This window comes from Melospiza melodia, chromosome 1, assembly GCF_035770615.1.
Source record: "Melospiza melodia melodia isolate bMelMel2 chromosome 1, bMelMel2.pri, whole genome shotgun sequence".
In the NCBI taxonomy this organism is placed as follows: Eukaryota; Metazoa; Chordata; class Aves; order Passeriformes; family Passerellidae; genus Melospiza; species Melospiza melodia.
This window is the reverse complement of record NC_086194.1, coordinates 131011205-131029889: the sequence shown is the minus strand read 5'-3', so window position 1 is coordinate 131029889 and position 18685 is coordinate 131011205. Positions and strand designations below refer to the sequence as shown.

Below are 18685 nucleotides of genomic sequence, written 5' to 3'. Positions count from 1 at the left end.
GTGGGGAGCTGAAGTCCCTTCCCTTTAAAACACTCACCAGGAGTAGCTGACCCTTCCAGATTAGCTGTGAGATTGAAAAGGCAGCTCCCCTGCCAAGCATTTAGCTTGGCATTGCAGTCTTTGCTGGAAAAGTCCTGGAGCAACTGTTTACAGCTTGGCAGATATAATTATCAGATAAAATGCATGAAGAGTAGAAAGACATGAAAAAGACAATGTCATTTCAGTATTCATACACTTCGTGGACACTTGTGCTTCAGTGAGTTGTTATCCTTCAATTTTTTTACTGTGTCTGATGGTGTGTTTACAGTTTTTTCAGCAGCTGAAGAAATCTGTACACAGAAAGATTACCTCCAGCCTCAGAATGTCTTTGAAATATTTTTAGTGTCTTAAGAGAAATCTTATAGTTATCTTAATACTTGCCTCTCTGGTCAGTTTTACTTTCAGTAAAAGAATAAAATGTTACTTTAATGGGATGAATTTTCACACACTTTTATCTTATTTCATGGTAGAACTGAAATGTTGACAGCTTTTTTAGCTCAAAATCTACAATTTCTTAGAATTCATAGTATGACAGAAAATTCTGGTAGAAAGTCCTTATACATAGATGAATCCTTTAATGAGTCATGAAGAAGGAATACCTGCATTAAAACTTTGGTCATGAATGTGAACTTAAACAAAAAGGCTTCAGTTAGATTTGGCTCTCTGTTCAGTTACCCTTGATGTCCAAGCTAGGTTTATCAGCTCTCAGTTGCTTAAAACTTTGAAGAGGGCAAGTGAAGTGTGCTGGATATTTCCAGACCTGTCATGACTATTTTCAAAAAAAATCAACTTCAATGTCAAAACTAAATTCTTTCTAATAGAATGTTAACCCATTAGAAAAGGGTCAATATCCTTCAGGGAACAGGAAATAATACAATCTGGTTATCAAAAAAAGAAATAGTTATTGATTCTCTTTTAAAATATAAGCTTCAGAAAAAAAACTTCTTTGAAACTTCCTAAGATCAGAAATTTTTTGAAACTATTTTTCAAAATTAGGAATTCACAAGTAAATTATAGTTAAGTTCATGTAAATAAAATATGTAATTCAAGAAATTGCTTTCCTTTAAAATCTGCAGATTTTTTTTTATTATTCTTACTAGAAATGATAATTTTTCAGATTTGAAATACAACCTGCAGGTGTTATATATGCTCTTCTTCTCCCTCTCTCTGTCCAATTCTAGCTTCGGTTTGATTGGAATTGTCACATACATTTCACTCAATATAATGCATGTAGTGCCTGGGTTACTTTTTCATGTACTAAATACACAAACTCAACAAACTCTTGTAGACAGAATAGAGCATTAATTTTCTTTCTCTGTCAAAAAAAAAAAAGAAAAAAGAAAAAAGAAAAAATATGCAGTCTGATATCAGACTGCATATAATGATGGAAGCATCATCTGTTGTTTTAACAGGCCAAGTAGGCAGGAATTTGCTAGAGAGGGAGGCCTGTAGAAGGACTAATGTGGCAAATAATATCTGTTTTAGAATAAGTGTTTGTTCAGCTTCTTTTTGATCTCCTGAGCCACACCAGGGCCACATGTGTCCCTAAGCTAGTTACATATTTTTCTCATCAGTTTGTGTAATGTTCATCACAATATGTGTGTGTGAAAAATCCTATCTTGTTGCCTTATTGAGGAAGGTGTGTCAGCATTTATATTGGCATTTTAGTTTGGAAAACATGCATGTCTTTGGAACAAGGCTCCTGACCATGCTTGCTGGGCTTTATTTCACAGTGTAATATTTTTTCAGTATATAAACAGATTCCTTTCAATGAAAGCAAACTGGCATTTGATAGACATGCACCTACTGGGTTGTGACCAGAATTGTGCCCATTGCAGAGGTCCAGGTTAGAGATATCCTGAAATGCTTACTGTGTAGCACGTGCTCCTTGGTATCATGTGCTTTGCTCACAGATGTGCTGCTCCTGTCGTGACCTGCTTGCTGATAGAGATCCAGCTCGTGGTGTTTGGTTAGCCTGCAGCTAACCAAACTTCACAAACAGTGAAGTGTGACCCAGCTTCTGACCTGCTTTTGTTCAGAAGGATTGTGTAAATGTTTAAACATCAAAGGAAAAAAATAATCAGGTGCTGAGGGAAAAAGGTATTCAGATCTCAGTTAAGAAGCAGTTCTTAACTGTGAAGAGTGAACTGCAATCAGAGTTCTGGCTGTCCTGTGTTCCTCACAGGGTTTCCTGCCATTCCTTCAAGGCTCTGAGTGCAGGCATCTTTTTGAAGTTATCTCTTGTTTCCCATGTCCATGCTTGTTTTTGGTAGGACACTCAAAAGTCAGTACATGCGCTCCATGTTTTAGTTCCAATCTCACTGATGATGTATCTGCCTTTCACAGAATGGGTCAGGTTGGGAGGGACCTGACCAGACCAATGCCATACTGTGGCCATCTGGTTCAACCTCTGTGCTCAAGCAGGGTCATCCTAAAGCACATGGCACAGGATTTTATCCAGACAGTTCTTGAGTATCTCCAGTGAGGGAGACTCCACACCCTCTCTGGGCAATCTGTCCCATTGCATGGTTGCTGCACAGGAGTTGAGTGCTTCCTCATGTTCAGGTGGAACTTCCTGTGCATCAGTTTCTGCCTCTTGCTATCCATATACACTTCTGAAGAGAGATGAGAAAGAAAAGTTTTTGCTCTTCAATATGGAAAGAGCATGACATATTTATTGCAGTGACCACTGGCCAGGTTATTATCCTATTCATCCCAAAGGAACCTCTGAAAATACCCTTGACAATATTTTGGGTGTTGTGAAATAATCTCTGGACCTATTTTACCATGCTGCAAGGAAAGACAGGTGACAGACCTTCCTTTCACAATTTGGCAAGTTGAGTTTCACAGCCCATTCCCGCTACTTGACAGAGCTTAATTTAATGGAGCTAGTGATCCACACCAGATGATGGTCTCACCTGAAACAACAGTAGGATAGTCCTTTTGGGTGGGATATTTTAGACTTATATGGCACTCAGCATTCACCCCTCACTGTTTATGGACAGAGATTTGGCTTTGGTGCTTTCCCATCATCTGGAACAGTTCAAGAGATAAAGGAGAAAGGGACTTTTGCTCACTATTGATTTTGTGTATTGATTGTTTTGTACTCACCTATCAAGCCAAGTAAGAGGACTTTTTGTCACCTCCAGCTTTCATAATGCACCAAAACTCTGTGTCTGTTGTTTAGTTTTAGTCTCTCATCTCAAAGGGTAAATTAATTTGCCATTTTGCTTCACTTTATTCTCTTTGTTTTCATGATCTATATCTACAATTAGTTTGACTCATTGCTGCCATGTCCTAGCTTATTTTTTTGTTCTTGTAGTTTATGTTTTTTTCTAAAGGGAGAACTTGTCAGCTGGAAATTGTTTTGGTGTATCTGTTTTAATATAACTCTGATTTTTCCTGTCTCCATCTGCTGGCAAAAAATGAGATTTGCTGTTCAAACATGATATAATGACGAACAGAAACTGTAAATTTCAAATAATAAATATCCTTTTGCTATTGTCTATCCATTTGGAAATGGATAGAAATGATCAGTTTATTTATTTTAGGCTACTTAATAATAGCTACCAAATACTTTTTATCTTTTGTGAATTTTCACTGTGCTGACAGGAATGAGTCAGATATTCAAATGGATGTACTCATAACCTGGGAGTCTAAATACATGGGCTGATTAAAGTAATTTGTTCATTTCTATGGGAGTAAGAGGCATTATGAAATGCTCATCCCTATTTTAAATATCAATATATTTTACAGTTATTTTACTGAATGAGCAGATAAAAGAAATAATGTAAAATGAGATTTTCAATTTGTTAATTTGTTTTGAATTATTTCTGCAGACAGATATATAGGGTTCATGTTATACATCAACTACCATTGCTTCCTCCTAACACTTTCCATACAAAATTTTCGTATCTTGAACCCTGAGGGAGTAAAACATCAACATACAATCATGTCAAGAGCTCATTATGCATGAACTAACAACGTGTAGGGCTATGAGCAAAACTTTCTGTTTATTCAGAGTATGGTGTTTCAGTCAGCAAAAGACTTTTTTTCTCATCCAGGGGAAATTCAAAATGTGCTACGAGTCAGCAGAGGTGTGGGGGCATAAATGAGTTTTAACTCTGTTGCTGTCTGAACTGATTATATGAGAAAAATGTTGCACATCATATTTCTGCATTCAAAGCAGTCTTAGATTTATACGAGATTCATATTATGTAATGAAATATTTAGGTGCATTGTTATTTGCATCTACTCCTAATGTTTTTTAGGTGCTTCTAGCTTTGATGCTTTTACAACAGAGGTTTTTATAGACCTGAACATTTTCTGTAAAACTACCAACCAAGACTTTCCTTTTATTTTCTCTTTCTGTCTATCATGCCTTTATAGGAATATTTTTCAAACACTGTCAAGATGCTGATAGTTATATTCATTCACAAAGCAAGAGGATGTTTTATGAGACCTATTTCCTCCTAGAAATTTCAACAGGAGATGGGGCAGTAAGGAATTACAAGCACTCTTGTTTCAGTGGCATTAATTTTAAAGGCTTGTATTAAATTATTTTCTCCTCTGCAAAGTAGCTATAAAAATGACAACCTTTCATTTAATAGATATTTTTGCTGCCTTAAGAGTTTTATCTATTTGCTTTACTAGCAGACTTTCTTCCTTTCTTTACTGTAGATTCAAGTCCTGTAGATTCAATCTCAATAAAAGAGACTGCCTGTCTCCCCAGCCATCCTGGTTCATAGAGATCCTTAGCACTTTCTGGGAGGTGCACAACTCTCTGTAAAATTCACTTCTGTTCAGAAACTTATTCTTTGTCTAGATATCAAAAAAACCCCAAACCCTGAGGAAACAACTTTAATCTCAGAGTACAAATGGAATTTGTAGTGCTTAAAATGAAAGGAAACATTTCTTTATTTGTATCCTAAGAACACAGGAAAATCTCTGGATATACATAAAAACAAGAGTAAACAGGAAAAACTGTAATGCAAAGAGTAAAATCTCACTGATAGAGATTAAAACCATTCCAGTAGCTATAAGGATGAATGTAGTTTGTCAGTGTGTGTCACACTGCTGGCCAGAGAGGCATCTGAGAAAACTGGTTTAGGACAGGGCATGGCACACCTCAGTGATGGCTGAAAGGAGAGGGATGAAATGGCCTGAAAGATTGGAGAGTCTAAGTTCAATGCTTGAAGTAAAGCATTCAGTGAGGCTTCCATTCCTATGTAATTTTTGAAAGTGAGGCTTGGACCCTTTCCGTGCTGAATAAAAGTCCTAAAAATACCTCACTGATTTATAAATATCCTCCTTGCTATTCCAGAGTTGTTACTGCCCAACTCACTTTGAAAGTGGCATTTAAGCTTCCTAGAATTATCAAGAAGAAACTCAATTAATATCTAGTCTACGCAAGACAGGATTTACTCATAGTATCCCTGACAGATTTTTGCCTAACCTGGTCTCAAAATCCTCCTATGATATACATCTCACAGCCTCCCCAGGCAAACTGTTACTGAGCTTGACTATCCCCATCAATAGTAAGTTTTTCCAAATGTCTGATGTAAATCTCCTGTTTTGTGGTTTAAGCCTATTACTTGTCCTGTCCCTTGTGGACATTTCATAGCCTTTCAGTCATGGGAATAGCATTATGATGCATTCTCTCATTCAGGTTTTTTTTTAGCCTGAGTTGAAGCTAAAAACTTGTCCCCTTAGGCACTGTGAAAATTTTTACCCAACGTCAGCTTATAAAGCAGAGCTGCTTTGTTAATGTCTTTATAAAATAGCAATTTCATGATAAAAGTGTAGTATAATGGCAAATGGCAGGAAAGCCTGATACGACTGTGTCCACTTCAGAGACTTCATGGTTTAAATGGAGATTTGAGGTTTTATGAATTTCCCAGCTTTTTACCTATTGGAATGTCAGCATGGAATTCCATCATCAAAAGCGATGACACATCAAAAGTGTCAGTAAATAGCTACCCTATTCAAATCACTCATCTGGTGTATTGCTTCTGCAGCTGAGGCTTATGGCACTGCCCAGTGCTGTGTGTTGCTGGATGAGCTGAGCAGTTCACTCACAGCACCTTGGCAGCTCCTACAGCACTGCAGGTGTTCTGAATCAAGATCTACCTCATTGTCTCAGACAGCACCAAGCAGGATGAAGCCAACTCAGTCATGCCCAGGCTCCCCTAGATAAAGTTGCAGATGTAGATATTTAATTACACCCCCTGAAGCATTTAAGCCATTTCTTTGCTCCCCTTTTTGATCGAAAATGTTTGGAAAGTTTGTATTCATTTTCTAGTACTTCAATTAGGAGTCTTGACAATTTGTGCAGACTTTACTTCTGTGTATTTTTAGAAGTACTATCAGTGCTTATTGATTTAGTCAGCTACATGGAGAAATACCCCTCCAAGAGCACCCCCAGCTCATACCTGCCAACCTTTGGGTGTCCATGTCTGGGGAGGGACGTAGGAGGACCATTACAGAGAGCACTGCACACTATGGCCACCAAAAGCAGCAAACTGAGCTTCATTTCCGAGCTTCTTCTTTAAATGTATTCATAATGTTTGCATGTGTCAGCTCTACTGAGGTGGCATCTCAGGTTTTAAATTAATATTGTTGTAATGCATTTCTTTTTAATTAAAAAAGAGAGCTCCCTCGTAGGAAATTTCATAAAATAAAGCTAATTAGTAATAAACAGATTAAATCTTTGTCAGTTAATCAACACTATAAACTTCTGAGTATTTGGAGAGCAGTGTGAGATAACACTGTCGTCATAATAAGAGTGTTTGAAATCATCAGGGATCCCACTGTGCTGTTTGGGTGGTGAGAAAATAATGATTGAAGATGGGCCCCCCTACAGTGCTCACATGTGAATTCCCCTAAAGATTAAAGCTGCACAGATCTGAATTTGATGTTGGCCCTATCTCTAAAGCAAGTTTTTTTAAAGAGTAGCCAATGGTGGTGGATAGTGCCAAGCAAATTCTTAATGATGCTTAAACCAAAACCTGTCCCAACTCCACAAAGTTTTTGAGCTAGTGGTCAGCAGCTGATAGTGGGCTGGGAGCTTCGCAGCTTTCTCAGAACAACTGTTCCCAGCAGATCTGAGGCTTTAACCTGTGGTGGAGATTGCCCTGCAAATTTCTCATGTTCCACCCTCAATCCTCAACAGTCATTTCCATCAGAACTGTGACAGTTCTCTCATCGCACATGTGCCCAGGTCCATCTGTCTCCTGGGGATAAAGAACACAGTGGAAGAGACCATGTAGCTTTGGGCAGGGACCTCTCTGAAGAAAGCTGGGCATACTAGAGCAGGACAGGGCACAGCCTGTCTGGCTGGTAGAGTATCAACACCTCCTAACCCACTGTCACTTGGGATAATGCACATTTAGAAGGTTACACTCTAAAGGCATTGACATTTTCTCCATTGCTACTAGGAACGTGTCAGAGCTCCTCTCTATCACCCTGGCAGGTTCTTTGGAGCCATTGGGATTATTTGGGTTCTTCCTTTGAAATATATGAAAAATTTAGGTGGGCTGGAATTAAAATAAGGGGAGTGAGAAAAATGAATCACGTTTGTCCACACACAGCAAACTTAGTGGAGTGGGTTAGCAAGAAGTTATGATCTGGGGAACAGCAAGTGGGAGTCATACAGAGTTATTATCTTTTAATTTCTCATCTTTGTCTATATTTGGTCACTGCATCCATAATTGCATGTGTTTTATCATAGAAGTGCCCATGTAAATCAGTTTTGTTGTGGCATGAATTAAATGAGCAGTAATGGTATTATAAAATACATTCAGTTTGGAACACTGTTATTGCTTAAAATACACAGTGAATGTTAGATTATACTGCTGCCTCCAAAGATCTAAATTTGAATACAGAGTTGGAGTACAAGTGAATTGGCCCTTCTTATTTTATTTTTCATATACTGGTGTTGTATTACAAACTGCAGCCTGCTTGATAGATCTCTATTCTGGAAAAACGAGTTTCTGCTCCTTCATTAGAATTGAATCCATAGGCAGTTGTAAAACAAACAAAACATCCACCAAAATGTGGATGGTTCGGTTAAAAGGGCGGGAGCTGAACTGCACTGGTTAATTTCAGAGATGTTGGGGACTGTTCCTTTTCAGAAGTGTTTAGCTACCCTGACACTATCACTTTTGAAAATCAGATGCTAGGTGTTCTCACTTTTCCACTTCTTCCAACTGGACATCTGTGTGCAAAAGTAGAAACTATTTAAAACACCCCTTTCTTTTACTCATATTGTAGTATGTCTTCATGTAGTATGTCTTCATATAGTATGTCTTTGCAATTTTTGCAAGGGCAAATTGTTTATTACAACTTCCTTCATATTCATAATTACAATCAGCTCTTTGAATTAAAACCTTTTATTAAACATCTTTATGAAATACTCAGCACAGATTTACTGGGGAGTGAGAGAATAACAGAGCTGTTGCATCCTTGCTAACAACCACATAATGCATTTTTGTGCCATATGTTTGAGACAGCTTCTGCCTTTGAATCATGTTTCTGCATTTGGAGAAAGAAGCACAGATAGTTTTTGTGTTGTTTTTTAAAATGCTGGAGTGGAAGATCACTTCCTATCAAGAAGCCAAATTCCCTGGTTTGGCAAAATGGGCTGCTTGCAGGGGTGATCCTTCTCGTCACACAGCTTTCCTACAATACTGCGTCTGTTTTTTGCATGGTGGGTGATCTTCAGACATTAATGGGTCTTTAACTCCCTTCTAAAAAAGGACAATAATGTTTCTCATGATTATCATAATTTGTCTATTCATCTTGTCTCCCTTACTTTTTCTGTTCTTTTTTTTTTCCCTTTTCAGGATGGAGTAGGTGTAGATGAGAAGCTGTCTTTACGGCGGGTGGCCGTCGTAGAAGATTTCTTTGACATTATCTATTCCATGCATGTTGAAACTGGGCCCAATGGAGAACAAATCAGAAAACATGCTGGACAAAAGAGAACCTATAAAGCAGTAAGTACAAAAAACAGCTTAAAGTGAACATGAGTCTCTAAAAATGTGAGTTATTTGGGTTTGGTCACATGGCATGAGATTTGTGGGGTTTTTTTCCCAACTAGATTAGTACTGACACCCTCACTAAAATTGATTTCAGAGATCTTTCATTAGTGCATGAAAACATATTGTTTAGAAATCACATTTGCTTTGTAAAAAGGGCCAAATGCACTGACTTCACTAGACATTCTCTCATTGGTACAAGAAGAGAATTTGCTATTTCTATAATGGTTTCTAATAGCTCTGTATTAATTAACTGCTATTAAATGGATGAAGTGTTAAAGCAGACTTAGAAGGTATTGTCACAACTTGGCTAAATGGATTCCTGTGTTTCAGCATATAAATGAAGGTGTCTTATAGGTTATTGCCATAGACAAAGTGATACTTAATGATTTAATGGTATGAAAACTTGTACATGTCCTAAATTCAAAGGACTGGAAAACTACTAGGTATAATAATGAAAGTGTTGAGGGGGCACTTCCCATTCCTGCATAAACTGGCTGAGTAGAGAGAAAATACTATTTAAAAAATTTTAATTGCCTCATAGTCCTAAAATAGCTATAAATGGCTTTTGTGATTAGTGACACAAATATAAGACTTTGCTGTCCTATGGAGAACTAATGAAACACTTCTACACTTTCCCAAGGTGCTTAAAATGCATGGTCCTGCCTGGGTTTGGGTGACTGACTTTCCATTTTCAGGGCTGTGATAGTGCCAGGCACACTCAGAGGCTGTTCCTGAGCCACCTGCCCAGCTGTTTCCAGTTGCTGAAGCACCAGGGGCTCTCCCAGGGTGGCAGGGCAGCGGTGCCCAGCCAGGTCCCATCACATGCCCCTGACCAGACTGCAGGGCATCCAAGGCACCTCTCCCCCTGGTCCCAGTGGGATGAGGCTGCAGGGAGCTGTGGACAGGGCCTGAGGTGACCTATCACCCCGGACACAGGTCTTCATCTTAAAAACAGCCCGGGGTTATGTGAGCTGTCACCAGAATATGGGGAAGCTCCAGGTTTCTGATTCAATTTTGGCTGTAAGAAACAGCTGTTTTTCCATTACTGTTTCTTTCACCCTTATAGCAATCTTTTCTCTATATCTGTGAATCCCTTCACAGATATTTTATTTATAGGCTATTTCAGATGGTTTGTTGAGGGATAAGCTCTTGGCAAAATTTCTTATAATTTGTTCCCAGAGGTATTGACCTTAAGATAGACATATGAAGACATCTTTCATCTGGATGTGCTTTTGTAGGGCTTGGAGTGTTATTTCAGGGTGATCTAACATAAACTCTCTAAATTAATTTTCACCTGGCACCTCAGCCATTTTGATACTTCATCTTCTCTTTCAGAAAGCATTAGAAAAGTGATATTTTCCATTGACCTTTCTCTTTCTATTTTGTTTTACCTCAGCAGGCTGTTCAAAGGTATAGGTCACAAATGTCTTAGACTAATATACAGCTATAAGGAATGCTGCCAACTGTAAATAGAATACTTCAAGTCATCATCCCACAAATGTGTGCCAAGTATAATATTTACTACTGTAAGAATCCCATGATTGCAGGTCAGATAAGAAATTTGTTTATTGTGAATAGCATAAAAGACTAGTGTATCTTTGGTGAGAAGAACTATTTGTGCAGATGCCGTAGCCTACACAGTAGTTTCATCTATTGTCAACTTCTATTGCAATTGAGACATGAGCTTGTTGCATCTTTAAGGGTGCCAAAATGTAAGTTTTTGTCAGTCTGCAATATTTGTGCATTCATTTAATTGTATATTAATTTATCAAGGACATTGAGTTGCCTTTCCCAGTGACAAGACTCACATATATAATTTTGAAAAGCTTCCATAGATTAAAAAAATTGAAAAAACACTCCAGAAGAAACAAATTTCAATTCTTGCTCTCTATTCTGACATAAGTATTAGGTTAAGTAAACAGGCATCAAACCCCCAGACCTTCTGGGGAAAGGCATGCTCCTTTACTGGACCTGTCCATGAAAATGCCTTTAGTAAATTAAGAGATATAGTGTCAGTCTGTTCCAGGAAGCCACGCAGTATCTACCTCCTCTGTGGCACTGTAAGGAGGAATAAGGTAATATCTCAGGTAACTGTCTCCCAAAACATTTTACTTTAAAAGCTTTATAAATCAAACTGAAGTACTTTGGCGGGGTTTAATTTCATTAAGTGAATCTGGAACAAGATTAATTTAGTCTTGTTTCTTTATTCACGTGTCAGAAGTGAATCATCCCTGAGATCTCTGCATGTATTTGTCATGCATAAGTATTCACCAAATGGTTTGAGTGAAGAACTTTTATAGGAGATGTGCTTCACAAATTCTGTGCTACAATTGCTATTTGTAATTCATCCCTGGCATGATCTAGTCACATTGCTTCCATTCTCTCACCAGATAACCTAAAAAAACCTTTTAACAGAGAAATTATGGGAAGAAAACACCACAAGTTTGGTAAAAAATTCCTGAACTTCTGAAGTTCATAAATACTGTCATGGATTTTCAGTACCTAAGTATTTCTGAAAAATTAATGCCACAGCCCTTGAGAATTGGAACATATTGATTTTAAGTAATTAATTTGCTTATATGTGTGTGAGTCTCATTTTCAATAGAAAACTTGCTCCACACAAAGTTCTGAATACACTTCAGAATGATTGTAAGGGTAATGAAATTGTCAAAGGTGACTTAATTAACTACTGTCTGCATTTACATGGAGTTACAAATTTGGTATAGCTAGAGTCTTTTTAATTTTTGATAGAGTCATCCTGGGTGCTGGTGTGCTAAAACACATCAGAATGTCTCTCTAAAAATGTGTTCAGAACACTTGACAAACTCATTTAGGGAATCTGCACTGCCTTGTTTATGTTAACTGCATGATATTTTTACAACTGATTGATTTGTGTGGAACTTCCTACACTGGCACTGTGCCGAAAGATAAATAGGATGTGGTTCTTGAGACCTCTTAAAGAGCAGAGTACTGGAAAGAGCCTTTCCATTTTAATTGGGGCAGCAATGTACCAAGCTCAAACTTTAGGATTTTTGGCACAAACCCTCTAGATAAATTAGGAAAGCCTCTGTCCTTCAATATTTAAGTTTAGAATAAGGTCCCATTCTCTTCTCCTCTGCACACTAAAAGACCAGAAGGGAACTGTATCAACTCTGTGTGGATGATGTGGGAGAGTAACCTTGAAAATATGCAAAACAGGAGGAGTGTCCTACTTAACTGGCAGGTTTTGTGTTCATTTTGGGTACCTGACTCATATACAGGGTAAGACTGATGTGCTGTGTTCCTTGCCAGCATAACTTTAAGTAGATCTATACCAGCAAATAACCCAGATGTGGCTTATACATGTAAAATGAAACCAAGAACTTTAAATCATATCCAAAGTACACCAGAGTGAAGGAACAATTAATGTGGTGCTTTTAATCTCAGCTACTATCCCAGCTCCCAGGGAAGTTTACAAACAGGGAAAACATTGAGGATCTTGATCTGGGAGATGATTCCCTGACAAAGGCAGGATATGTGACACAAGGCCTGGCCAAGTCTCTTGCTCAGCACAGGTGACTCGGAAGATGCGGAAGGTGAAAAGAGCATGTTCCTCGGGGCAAGGGGAAGCAGTGGTGCCCAAAGAGGTCCATGATTGTCCTGCATCCCCTGGGTGCTCTTCTGGGCCTCACAGGAGGTGGGGTGAGATGCTGATGCCAGCAGTGTTGTCAGGAGAAAGCATCGGGATCTCGCGGGGGTATCTCCGCTAGCAGGTGCTGCCACAGCTCAGTGTCTAAGAGGAGCTCTTTGCTTTGGGGTAGTGCTTTTCACTCTGTGTTCTCAGGGAGTTATTTTAGTATAGACATCCCACTCTGAAAGGAGAACTGTGGCATCAAACTGGGGATGGGGACGCATGGGAGAGAAGTGTTCAGGAAAAGAATCCATCTGGTGTATTTGGGAAAGGCCTGCAACAAGTGCATAGCAGGCTTTCTGTGCCTTTGTAGAACTACATTTCTTGATTTAAACTATTCATCTGTGTCTACAACTTAAATACAAGTGTTGAGGGTATATCAGAGGTGGGAGTAACTGGGAAAAGTTGTGGCTACAGTAACAGCATAATGCAACAGGCTCAAGCTGTCAGGACAACTCTGTGATTCAGTGCAAACCAGGGGAAAAAATAGCCTTATTACACTTTGCAAGAAGTGCAAATGGTCTGTGATGAGGCTGGCAAGCTAAAACATCTGTGTTACTTCTCATGCCCAGCTATTGGTACTGTCAGGCCAGACACAGTGATTAAGCCCTATATTTCAGAATAGATTTGACTTTTCTTACTTTGTTTTGATATCCTTAAAAAAAGTATTAGATTTTCATTAATTTAAACAATTGAGAAGGTGCCTTACCTTTCTTTGTTATATCTGGACACATTTTCCCACAACTAAGTGCATCATCTGAGAGTCGTGTATAAGTCTCATAGCTATCTTAAGCACCTTTAATTCTATGTAGATATTCTACTTGAATTTTTTAACTATGAAGGATGATCTAATATCTGTCTGTTGAGTCTGTGAGTCTCTGTGCAAAATCTTGAAACATTACAGCAGTGAACTTGAATTGTGAGTGAGGGTTGTCATGTCTGAGCCGGTGAAATGGGTTGGTTAATAAGACTCTTAACCCATAAATGAAAAAAGAGCCACTGGGCTGATAAGCTGGAAGAAGCAGGCTTGTAAAACACAGGGAGATACTAATGTGTCAAGGGAAAGCAGTCTGAGACAAGGCTTTCATCAGATAGGTGGTACATAAATATATAACATCTGAGGCATTAACAGGAGCCTTTAAGATGTGGGGTAATATCTGGGGTGTTTTGCCTCACTCAGCTGTTTCAGTGATAAATGTTTCTTGATTTTGGATCAAGATTTTGAGTAGCTTCCCATCTCTCCTGTCAGCCTAAGAAAAGCCTTGCTGAGACTGAGAAACAGGGGGTTCTTTTTCCCTCCCAAAACAAGAATGTGCTTGTGAGTCCCCTGTGAGCATCACACTGAGTGTGTTTTCCTCAGGGAATAATTTTTTGACAGGTTGCTCTGTGAGATAACATCATGTTGTTCCTGATCAAACAGGGCTAAAGTGGGGTCTTGGTTCTTTGCTGGTTTCTGTACAGGACAGACTTGTCCTTGGGGAAGTGGAAGAACTTCAGCTTTGTGCAGGGCCCTAGCATGCCTAAATTCTTGCATCCACACTGTTCTTTTGTGCATGGCAAAACAGCCAAGCCCCATGCACTTTTACTCTATGAGCTTGTTCCTGATTCTTTCCAGGGGGTGAGTGTTCAGTGTCCTGGCAATTGTCCCACTAGCAGGTGTTTCCCATTGCTTCCCTCACAGAAAGCAGTTTTTGCTAGATGAGAAGGGAAGGGAGCTGTGAAGTGCAAGTTTAGCACATGAGGGAACAGCATTTCCCACAGTGTAGCGGGGTAGCGAGCTCTTGCTAAAACTCCCAGCAGTGCTAGATCTGATTTCCTGTGTCAGCCCTCCATTCTGACCTCTTGCTGAGGAAAGGAGAGGGCTTCCCTTGGCTGCCTGGCCCTCCTGTCATCAAGAAACCAATTTCTGCCACCTGGTTTGATGGCTGTGGGCCCAGGACAGACTACCATCTTCACTCTATCCCTATCTTTCTCTCTTTCCCTCCTCCTGGAGTCTTCTTTTGATCATCTTTCCCCCCTTTACCCTCCTTAATTAAAAAAAATACAAACGCACATGCAAAATCTCTATTCTGACACATTGTATCTTCCAGACTACACATACACCCTCCATGTTAATTCTTTAGAGGTTAATAAGTTCACTTGCAAAATTTCACTCCCTCTCCTCACACTTGTCTTTCCTACTCTGCCATATGTGTCCTAAAATCTGCCTTTCAGTTTGGGACTTGTTAACTTTCCAAGCAAAAATTTAGCTCTGAAAACTACATCATCACAACATCCTGCACTTAAATCATCTGAGTATGGGAAAGCAAAAAGGAAACTTTGCTTGTTTTCCCTGCCTGTAGTGATGCAGTAGGAATGAAATAGGCTTCTCACAGACAATTAAGACATTCATTGCTTAGCTCCAATGTAAATCAGATTACATGCTCAGGTAGTGGATTACTTGCCTGTGCTAGTTGTGCTCTTCATGGGATCCAGTAAACAAGCCTAGACTGGCCTTCACTGCTGCATGGTGCTTTGGATGCAGTCATATATGTCAAAATATACCAAAAATTTTTTGTTAATGGTGAAGTAAGATCATGAAAGCTTTGACTCTGGAACCACTGAAGTCAACTCATTTTCCTCTCAATTCAGAGTTAAAGCCAAATATATGTAGATGTACATGGACTGTGTTCTTGCTTCTTATCTTTTAATTTCTGAGGCTAAAACAAACCCTGTGTAATTTTTGTGGTTTTTGCTTAATGCTCTGGAAGTTCTGTTTCTTCTTCATATATCTTTACAATGTAAAAAAGGCATATAGCTATAATAGCTATAGCTAGTATGCAATACCTAAACACAAACCTGCTAGAATTTGCTGGTTTTCTGATTTCTCCATGATACAGAACACATCCAGTAATGAGATAACACATTCTACAAGCAGCAGAAGATGTACTTATGTGCAATAAAAACACAAGTAAGAGTAAGGAATCCCATAAGGATATTTCTAGAGCTTATATATTTGAGAAATGTATAGTTATAATATTTTTTTAAAATCAATCCAAGTAATTTTATCAATATGGTAAATCAGCACTCATTGGTCTTTGATGGGAATTGGCATGTGCATTAGAAGTTTCTTGTAAGCCATGCCAAAAATATGACAGTCTGATTTGTCAGAGTATGAATGTAAATAAGGCAGTATCTCCCACTTCTTTTTTCTGGCTTTAGTTTTTCTTAAAATGTAGAAGCATGTTCATCTTTGAATCTTTTTTTTTTTTTTTTGGCATGGATTTACAATAAACCCATATTCTTTTTTTATAACACATCACTGAAAAAGATGGTCTGGCTACATGTTTTATTAGCTAATAGCCTTGAGAAGAGGGCTAGGAGCTGGGCCATAGAAGGAAGTGAGAGGATACAGCATCAGCAAAGGCTGAGTCATTACTTCCTTCTTTTGGATAGAGTAAAGGACAGAAACCAATTTTCCTGATGAAATCAGACCACTCAGGTATTTTTGTGTAATTACTTAGAAGGTGTCATAGGCCTCCAGGTTGTTCTCTGAAACACTCACATGCAAGCCAGCTCCATGAATTACATCAGTCCAGTCTTGTGCACAATCTGGTAAACTCTACTGAGACCTGAAATATGGGATTTTATATTCAGCCTTGTGCTAATTTGGTTGAGTATTTCTTGGCTACAGCTGGTTCAGAGTTCGGCCAGAGCAAGAAAGTGGCTATCTGCATCTTATAATGTAGGGATGAAAGGCAAACAAGGATCTGCCCTGCTGGGGGTGTGAAATTGTACAGCTGGGAGGAGACAATTAATCAGCTTCCTGGCAGTGAAAGTTGGGGATAGCTTTCTTTTCTATATATTCAGGCAACAAGAATAAGGAATGTTGTGGGCTATGCTCCTTATGTATCTCTTTTAATATGATTCCTGTTGTGTTATGCCAATTTATACAGACTGAAGTCTAGGAATGTCAGTGATTGATTCAAATTATAAAATAAACAGGGGAGGAAGTTAGTGAAATCTGGAGTTATTTAGGGAAGGGCATCCTTAAAACTGTGTTGCAGTGGGAGGTTGGAGACACGAGCATCTGCTCTATGGACAAATTTAGTTATAAAACCCAGTTCCCTTATAGTCAGTGGAGCAGACCTACCAAATCTGGGCCTTAGCTCACTTTCTCTCCATGGAGGAATTTCATCTTGTTTGAGCAGAACTGGAATTTTGACAGAGATGCTTGATTAGAATAAATGGAGCATTCCTATCAAATGCAGGGGACTAATGAGTCCATTGGTAAGCTCCATTAATTTCAATACAGTGCTAAGCATGTTAAATGTTGTAAGAGAGAGGTTGCTATGTACGTGCGCTTTCCAATTTGTTCATTACTGAATTCTAGCTGGCTTTATGTTCTTTTTTTAGTTTCCGTAAAGCATGAGTATAACCAGTGTTTTCATGTTTAGAAAGGTAAATAAGCATCTGCTCTGTGGGTATAAAAAACAGGAAAAAAATAATCTAAAAATATATTTTTAGTAGGACCTCCCATTCAAAAGTGGCTTCATTTAGTGCCTTAATTTTCAGAAAAGGTGTTTCAGGCCCAGAAAAAATCTTTGCCAGTTTTTATCACAGAACAATATTTGCTTTTATACTAATTCTCTTCTCCCTTACCAAAGAGATTTTCATTATATAAGAAAACAACAACAATAAACAGCCTAAAAACCAATGTTATAGACATGACGGTATATTTTGCATTCCCATTTTATAATGCATCATTTCTGTGTATTGACATGACACTCATCACATCAACAAATACTAATTTAAACTCCACCTATTTTCAAAAATACTGTGACTGATAAATTTGATCCATGGAGTTTTAGGAAATGTAAAATTCCACATAGGTTAAGTAGGAGACAAGCTAAGTGGAAAAGTGTAAGAAAGTTAAAACTGACCATTGTTCCTCCTCTTAGCTCCCTTTCAAGGGGCAGAGGTGATTAGGACAATATGTAATCCCATTTAATTCTAGTTAAATCGTGATCTTGTCCTTTCTGTAGCCACACTTTCATACACACCATCTCCATTCTTCTTCACTTCCTAGTGTGACTTGCATCTCAGCACAGTGCTTGATAGGAAATCAAATCCTGCTGTAGGTTTTACAGTAGGGCAGTACAAACAGATTAACAACTCACTCTCCTAATCTCTCTTGCTGGGCCTGGGTCTTCCATTAAGGATTATCTCCATAACAACATAGTCACCATAGCTGGGAAAAAAGAGGCTAGAGATTCATTACAACACTTGCACTGTTCAGTGTACATACATCAACATGTCTAAGGAACCACAGAAAAGCCATGCATTTGCCTTTTATTAGCTTGAAAACACCCAAGTTTGGATGTTTTCATCAAACTCCACCTAACTCATAAAGCTGCTCCAGTGCACTGGAGTGTGACAGTCTCTGCTGATGTCTGGTTTGAACGTCCCAAGACACTTCTGTTGTTGTCCCTAGATATACACTAGGAAGAGTTTTTCTCTACAGATTTTTAACTCCCTTTCAGGCAGCAGTGGACTAAAATGAGATCTTTCTTGGCCTCATAACCTACATGAAAGGAATCTATCTCCCTCAGCCTTTCCTTCAAGGTTTCCTTTAGGTTCCAGCTGCTATGATGGCCTGGCTCAGAGCCATCTCCTGCTTCTTAGCAGCCTTCTTGAAGTATGGAGAAGAATGTGAACTTTGAGGGGAAACCTGGGCACATTATTCCAGCTGCTTTCTTACCAGCACTGAGTAGAGAGAGATAATAATTTTTCTTGATCTGTTGGCTCTACAGTTAAAGTAGCCAGTATGAGATGTAGTTTGTCTGGGATCAGAGAGTATGCTGTTAGCTCATTTTCAGCTTGGCACCAGCCTCTGGGTCCTTTTCAGCAAGCAAAATATCTGTAAAGACAGATGCATCCTTTGGGGTGAGGGGAATGC

General features: G+C 38.8%; 1 protein-coding gene across 4 annotated transcripts in view; it reads left to right on the top strand.

The window, feature by feature from the left end:
• Positions 1–18685, top strand: part of NOL4 (nucleolar protein 4) — a 187445-nt gene that overhangs the window by 26177 nt on the left and 142583 nt on the right. For all 4 annotated transcript variants that reach the window (XM_063168213.1, XM_063168221.1, XM_063168205.1 and 1 more), the window contains exon 2: positions 8883–9032. In XM_063168213.1, the coding sequence (XP_063024283.1) occupies positions 8883–9032 (150 nt within the window). The remainder of the gene's footprint in view (positions 1–8882; positions 9033–18685) is intronic.